This window comes from Sander vitreus, chromosome 7 (genome assembly GCF_031162955.1).
Source record: "Sander vitreus isolate 19-12246 chromosome 7, sanVit1, whole genome shotgun sequence".
Taxonomy (NCBI): domain Eukaryota; kingdom Metazoa; phylum Chordata; class Actinopteri; order Perciformes; family Percidae; genus Sander; species Sander vitreus.
Window position 1 is genome coordinate 21121113 of NC_135861.1, and position 8056 is coordinate 21129168.

The window sequence follows — 8056 nt, forward strand, 5'->3', positions numbered from 1 at the left end:
CGCGCACACACACACACACACACACACACACACACACACACACACACACACACACACACACACACACACACACACACACACACACACTGCTTATCTGCTTATAAGGTGTTCAGTGCAAGTGGTGCAAAAATATCAGAAAGCAGGATTTGCAAAAAATGGGCTTTGGATATTCCTGAATGTGCACTATTCTTTGTCATTTGTATAGCCAAAACCATTGTAGTTTGATCACAAATGGTCATAAAAGCAACTAAAGGGAGGACTGGACAAAGAAGAGATGGCAGCAAAGATAGAGAAAAAGAAAACAGAGCAACATGGCTGACGTTTAACCTTCCGTCAGACTGCTGTAGCAAACCCTATCCGATTATTGCGACGGTCAAACTCTGTGTAGTAGCGGGCAATGAAGTTGGCTCCCAAAATCCAGATGGGACCTGTAGGGGGCGGCACATCCAAGCCCCTGAAGGTGACAGTGCAGACGTCCCCTTCGATGTGTGATTGCTGGAGCCACAAAGAAAAGTCAGTTTCATCATAAGCCAAACCACTATAACAGTAACATATTATCAGTAAAAGTAAATAAAGTATTTTCAACAAAATGTACTATAAACTATCACACGTAAAAGTATATGAATAACGACCTCATTCAGCCCCCCCGGGTCCTGAGACTTCCTTTTTTAAATCTTATACAACTACAACTATCAATCTTATCAGTACATAGTGATCCTATATATATATTTCCAGCAAATGTACATAGCAACTTGTGCATGTCTAATCCGCCACATAATTCAAAGCACTTGTGTGGTACTATATATGAGTTTTATAGGTTGATCATATGGTTTGCTCGTAAAAACAAAGTAACGGCATCTGTAAGAGATTAATACAATATTTCCATCTGAAATGTAGTGGAGTAGAAGTATAAAGTAGCAGAAAATAGAAATACTGAGGTAAACTACAAGTACCTCAAATGTATACTTAAAGGTGCTGTAGGTAGGATTGTGAAGATCCAGGACTTAGCAAAAAATAAAAAATTCTGACTGGATAGTACTTGTACTTTTTAGAGGAGTAGTACACTTCTAAGCAGTTCTAAGAACTACTCTCCCCCAAAATCTTTTTTTCCGTTTGCATTCCCACTGGCCAAGAGGCCATAGGGACTGGTAGGAGGGGTAAGGGAGTGATGCAAGCACGGCAACGGTCTTTATAGCATCGTCACTAGACCTTAGCGCCACATACAACAACAACAAATGATGCTAATACTTGTGCACTTTTCCTATATTAAATGCACGTCCATTCTCGTAGTTATTCACGTAATGTTTTGCTCAACACAGACGGGGATTTATTATACTCGGAACAGACCCCGCCTCTGCCTGCTGCGCTGTGGACGTGTGTGTGTGTGTGTGTGTGTGTGTGTGTGTGTGTGTGTGTGTGTGTGTGTGTGTGTGTGTGTGTGTGTGTGTGTGTGTGACGGCCAGCAAGCCGCAGGACACGCTTGTGGAGTTTAACTCCGAAAAGACAGTTAACCACAGGTTCCCGTTAATCTTATGATGGACATGTGTTGTGATATTTAAACAAATGAACCGTCAACGGCGAAATAAAAGCCTCTTATTTACGAGAGCGGTCTGAGAGACCTCCAGCTTACCACGAGGTGTCTGAGCATGACTGGCTGAGCGACGAGCTAGAAGCCGGGGCAGGCGCTTGCTGGCTGTCGCCTCACTTGATGGAGCTTCTGAACTCCGAAAACTTTGAAGCAAATTGTCAATTCGGCATCAATTTCGCAAGAGTGCCTGTATTCGAAATCTAAACAGTTAATTTCTCGCCTAAAACATTGTCAGAAGTGAATTTAATGATGAATAAGATGGTGAAAATTGTTAAAAATGTCCCATTGTTGGTTGTTGCTCTGTCTGCAAGTTTCCGAGTTGGCAGTGGGCGTGACTTATAAGTTCGACCAATCAAGTACACCTAGGAAAAGGGAAAAGACCCTGATCTGAAGTAGGAGCTAAAAAAGTACGCTACTGCGGCCAGAGGAACTTAAAAATCCCCAAATTTTTCCTGTCGAAACACAATGAAAAAAGTGTTCCAGGAACGTTTAATTCTAAGAACTGCAAAAATCCCTCCGGTCTGAAAGCCCCTATTGACAACTTCTCAGTCCCTCCCCCTTTCCGCTAAAGCCCAAAACGGTCTCCTAAACCCCTCCCCCCACAAGCGAGAATGAATGCGTGTGCATGAGCAATGATTGACACGCAGTTAGACAACCCCCCCCCTGGCCCTGATTGGTGCATCTGAACAGGGAGCGGTGGATTTTTGCAAATTGCACTACAGGCAGGTGCTAGAAGAGCCGGATTTTTTTAATTACCTGCTTCATGTAGTTCTACTCAAACATAGGGTCAGTTTCAGCAAATATGACAGAAAGTTAGTTTTATAAGTCTTACCTACTGTACCTTTAAGTATAGTACTTGAGTACCTTATATTCCACCACTGTAAACCGCTATAACAGTAACATATTTAGAGTGGTGGAAGAAGCTCTCTTTATAACACCACAGTGTAAATATAATTTGTTACAAGTAAAAGTCCTCCATTCAACATTTTACTTGAATACTGGTACATAAGTATTATCAGCAAAATCTCTACAAAGTATCCATAGTGATGATATCCTCTTTTACTACACCTAGTAGGTTATATCATTCTTATCGGTGCAAAGTGATCCTATATAAATCCCAGCATATGTAGCAACTTGAGCAGGTCTAATCAGCCACATTACATTAGTTTGTTATTACAACATATTTTGTAAGTGGATCATATGATTAGCTTGTAAAAACAAAGTAAGTGCAGTACTTGAGTAATTGTACTTGATTGCGTTCTACCACTGCATGTTAATAAAAATGATTCAGTATTCATCATCCTGCTTACCCATAAGATGTAATCCTCCTGAGTGAGTGAGTACTCTTGGCCACCCAGGTGGAAAGTCACACTGGGCAACGACTTGACAGTGTCACAGTTGACTTTGTACTGATGAACAACACACATGAAAGGGTGATGACAGGTCATGAATTATTATTTTTATTATATATATTTTTACAGACAAACATTTTTGTGGGAAACCATGTTGCGTGTGTGAAAACATACTCCACTTTCATCCAGCTGTGCACCGATGGTTTGCATCAGCACAGACACAGAGGAGGCTGGGCCTGTGATGTAGGAGGAGCCGGTGTCAATCACAGCTGTGCAGCCCTCTGCACAAAACATCATCTCCATCCCCACACAAACACTGAAAGAATAAAAGAAGAGGTGGAAATTAAGGCATGTTTCTGAATGGTGCGCACGCACGCACGTACGCACGCACGCACACGCACGCACACACACACACACACACACACACACTGGCAACATTCTTACCCTTTCATGGTAACTTCCCATTTGCCCGTCTCTCTGGTGTCCATATAATTAAAGTTTCCAGTGTAGTAGTTTGGGTCTGTGCCACCAAGGACCAGCTCTCCACCTGGGGAGTGTTTCGGATCCCTGAAAACAATAAATAAATCAACCCACTATTGCTATGCATATTCTCATTGTCACTGTTGAAACTGCGGTTTTGGTGATTTTCATCTACGGTTACATGTTCCCTCAGCTGAAGCGTAGCCCTATGACCTCTCATTCTTCAGTTTTCCCCAGAACTTCCCAGGGAAACATCATCATCTATTTTCAACAGTTTTTCTCTGGACAGAACTGAGCGTAATAAATTGAGTATTTTCTCAAAACACCCTCTTGTCTCACTTAGATCCAAAATCAGCTCATATGATATAATTTATTTAATAATAGTCAAGATAAAAACTTGAGAATTAATTACTTGAGAAATGTTCAAGACAAGACGATATTATCTGTTTTTTTCTCATTTATCAAATTCAAGTCTTGACAGTAGCTACGTTTTCTTTTTAATTCTCATAGTTGTCTCAGTCAAAACAAAATTACCAAAGCATAATCTATACTTTATTGCTAATAGCTAAATGTATTTTCTTCCATTTATCTTATGAATCTAAATTACGTTTTCTCTTCTGTACAGATGACACATACAAAATGACATAGAAGCTAAAGAAGGTCAGTGGACTCAACCCACCTGCTGTAGTAGACAGAGAACACCTCTTCCTTGAGGACATGCTGAGACATGATGCGGTCAAACACAGGAGTGATGCCATCGATGGCCACGTTGGGGTAACCCATCCCCAGAACACCATCAAACTTGGCAAAGATGAAGGGCATGGCAGACAGAGAGGTTGCTTCAGCAAACACCTGCACCACAGGGATACCACCCACCTGCATGTAAAGCAGAGGGTCAAATGTTGGATATGTAGTCTGTGAGAAGAAATTAAAGCAGCAATTTATATAAAAATTAACTTAGTTTATCTTTTTACAGGGTATTGATTACAAACTCACCACGACCACATCCTCGCTCAGAAAACCCCTGACATTTCCAGAGGCATACTGGATGGAAAATCCGGTTCCATTCTCAACGTAAGTCAGAGATTTGGAGGCATCGTACCTGTTGTGGGTGTCTAAAAATTCACAAATCATTTGAGTGGTAATGATACCCTGCATCTGGGAAGCTTAATTGAGATATGTTTCCTCCAACATATAATTAATTTGAAAATAGCATTTACTCAATTTATTTAAACTTACAAAAACAGGTAATGCAGGTAATTTACAATCGGTTTTTAGAGCTTTTTTGTAGAAAACAGCTGCCTGCTACGGCAAAAATGTGGCTATGAGAGCCATGAGAGTGATCCAAAAAAGTAAAGTTGCTGTAGACAGTTGCTGTTACAGTAAGGGCTGGACAGCCAAACAATGAGCTGAAACTCGCCATGAAGCTTCATAAATATCGAGGGGAGCTGCAGATTCACGTGATAATTCTCTGTTGTTTTCACATTTAATGCATTGTTAGTATAAAAATATTGATTATTGTAGCTTTAAGTAAATGTCATTTTCCAGCGTGTATGTGTTATCCACATGGACACTTACAACAGGCAGTGGAGAAAGGTGAGCAGCTCTGCGAGGGCACCCACAGGTTGGCTGAGCCTGTGTCAAACACCACGTTAAACATCTGGGCCGGAGAGCCGATGCTGATTTCCCCAAAGTACTGAGTCTATTAGGGATTAAGAGTAAAAAAGACATACATTTCTGACTTTCCTAAACCAGCTAATTCCTATGCTGTTTTGATGTTGAGGTTGAATATTTCTTTAAAAACCTTTTTCCTGCCCAGTAAGACACAAGTTCAATTTGAGGGCATTAAATACCACGTTGAGCGTATGACTCATGCACAAAGAATATTATTATTAAGTATTAATCCAAAGGCGATTGGATCTGCTGTTTTACTCTTGAAGTGTAAACTTTTAAGTTTCATCCAAGAGACTTTGGAATGGCTGCTTTAACCTTCAAGTAGTCTGTTTTTGTGTTTAAGACTTCAACATCAAATTCAGTTACTTTTGACTCAGTACATTTGGATTTCCTACCAAATGCTTCATAAACAAATAACTAATAAAGATAATTGCTTGACTTTTTAAAGACCCTTTCAAGGGAACCAGGGATGCTTTAGATATGTGAAGGCAGAACAAAAAACACAGAAATGTTCCTTTAAATATATAATAAACAACATTGTCTCACATCCAAGTAGTTGGTAAGAGGTGTGGGAACAGTCCCGTTTTTGTTGTCGTCTGTGCTCTTCTGGGCCAACTCAGTCAAGATCTGCTCTGCAGAAACGCTCATCTCCCTCAGTGTCTCTCTGATAGATGGCATTTTCTTCAAAGAGATTCTGGGAACAGAACAGACAAATACATGCCAAAAGTCATCTTCAGGTGACAGAAACTATATGACCTGTGCGTGATGACTGAAGAAATGCTATAAGGTTATGTGAAGTATATTTGTAATGCTATATATCTGATACATATGCCTGGTCATCATCCCAGTATAACAATGAGCCTTTAATGGAGCACAGACTGCTGTGCTCTCAGCGCCTAGCCAGAAAAATGAACAAAACCACATGTTAAGCCAATGCTGAAGACATGAGCTTTTATAATGAACCAATAAAACACATTTATTTTCCTGTCCTTATTGGTTTCGTTGTTTAGTGTCACTATTTTGCTGTCACACTTTTTCTCTCATGTGAATGCATTTACACAGTAAATCCTCACTGCTGTACTGTGTTCTTGTTTCTTCAAACCAAACATGCAGGTATATAAAGGAATAAAGTTCTCACCTTCTTAAGGCCTGGCTCGCGGTCACTGTTGACGAGAGAACAGCCAAACACATCCAGTAATTCATCAGTGGTGCCATGGTGAATAAAGACCAGCGATGAGAATGTATATGTAAAGTTGATGTTTCTGGTTTTGTGAATATTCCAAGTTTATTAAATCTGAGTAAATAAAAGCTGACTCACTCTCTCTCTCTCTGCTGTCTGGACCCTCAAATCTCTTTATACCATGTCCTCTTCACTGTGCTCTCACCCTTGGGCCACTGACTCTGGGTGGGAGTCTGCTGGAGGTGACCACTTGAAAACAAGTTCTACTTCCCTCCTCCCAACCCCCTCTACCCTTCTGCCTTGGTCACACAACCCTCACTGTGATAAGCAAGACCAACTGAAAGGTCTAAACTTTGACCTCTTAAAAAACTTTGAAGACAGAGGGGTGCAGAGTTCCTGAGATTCCTGACGTTGGTAGGATGGACACCTTGTCTGCAGGGCTGTGAGAAGCTTTAGAGGGATTGAAAGATGCTCTGATCTGTCAGGGCAGATTAGTTGGATGTTGCTCACTAAACTCAAGTCATTTAAAATCTCAGCTGCTGCAGACAGTGCTCTACAAACGTGTACTTTAAAACATAATTTCTTTAATCTGTTGATGTATACCTTTCACTAAATTTTTTAAATAGCTGATTTCATAAACGTGTTTAAATTTGAATAGAACAATGTGGATTGCAACATTTTGTGTTGTCTCTTATTTCCTTATCTGTAAAGCCAACAGGTTTTACACCTTTCTGTTGACCATCTGCTCGTGAATTCTCTCCTCATGCAAAGTTCACTGCAGCTTGTGCACCACTTCAGTATTGATTTTCACATAAACAGGCGAAAAGGGGGAAGGACAAGACACATCTGCCAGTTCAGCTCAAGGTCTTAGATAGGTATCGTTGGCAGGAGATGGGGCCCATGTTGAGTGTTTTGTGCAGTCCAGGAGATTGGCAGTGTGCTGTGTTATCGTACTGTAGCTCTTGACGCGATGCTCAGACTCAAAGATTCTTAATGCCTAGTCATTCTGTGCTGCTTCTCAGTTTTTTTTTTACCATAGGGAGAAATCCCAGTGTCTGGCCTGTCAGGTTGGGGTCATGTTTTCGTACTGTACCGACCACCCAGTCGAGCCAGGAGATATGTGAGGGTCCACGTCAGGCACAAGCTCAGACAGCCAAAGCAGAGGTCAGAAGCTATCTGGCAAGATACTCCCTGTGAGAAAAATGATAGAGTGGTTACGCACAACTTAGAGGCAGTCATTACTTACAACTGCAACAACACTGTATTGCAGCAAGACTGAATAATAATTTTAGCTCTCTATGATTTATATACAGTGGCTAGTGTTTACTTGTGTGCACTTGGGAACATAAAGCATTAAAATGACCTGTATTTGACCTGTTTAAAAATAAATCTGATTTCTTTTCAAAGCAGTTGTAATCAATATTTTTATAATAGCAATGCATCAAATGACAATGTGAAAACAATGTTTATCACTCGTAGTGATGAACCTACAGACAGTGGTGGAATGTAACTAAGTAAATTAGAAAAAAGTAAGTACAAATTTGAGGTACTTGTACTTAACTTGAGTATTTTCTTTTCATGCCACTTTCTACATCTCCTCCACTACATTTCAGAGGGAAATATTGTACTTTTTACTCCACTACATTAATCTGACAGTTTTAGTCACTAGTTACTTTACAAATAAAGATTGTAGTTTAGAAAATACAATATTTTATTATAAATTAAACTACCCAACAACATAACGGCCTACAAGTACAGCTGAAATGATTAGACAAGATTAAA

General features: G+C 40.3%; 1 protein-coding gene across 1 annotated transcript; it reads right to left on the reverse strand.

Moving 5' to 3' along the window:
* Positions 1–333: 333 nt before the first annotated feature.
* Positions 334–6402, reverse strand: ren (renin). Its single transcript, XM_078253994.1, has 9 exons — positions 6233–6402; positions 5641–5788; positions 4999–5122; positions 4417–4535; positions 4100–4296; positions 3385–3507; positions 3115–3256; positions 2899–2997; positions 334–495 (listed from the first exon to the last, which is right to left on the reverse strand). The coding sequence occupies exons 1-9, from the start codon at positions 6307–6309 to the stop codon at positions 334–336; spliced, it is 1191 nt and encodes a 396-aa protein (XP_078110120.1). The 5' UTR covers positions 6310–6402.
* Between the last annotated feature and the right edge of the window lie 1654 nt (positions 6403–8056).

Bases quoted from the DNA above. Each gene is read 5' to 3' on its own strand.
- ren (XM_078253994.1), bottom strand. From the start codon at position 6,309: ATGGCACCACTGATGAATTACTGGATGTGTTTGGCTGTTCTCTCGTCA. The intron at 4,536-4,998 runs GTAAGTGTCCAT...GTGAATTTTTAG, and splicing joins ACCTTTCTCCACTGCCTGTT to ACACCCACAACAGGTACGAT. The intron at 2,998-3,114 runs GTATGTTTTCAC...GTTGTTCATCAG, and splicing joins CACAGCTGGATGAAAGTGGA to TACAAAGTCAACTGTGACAC.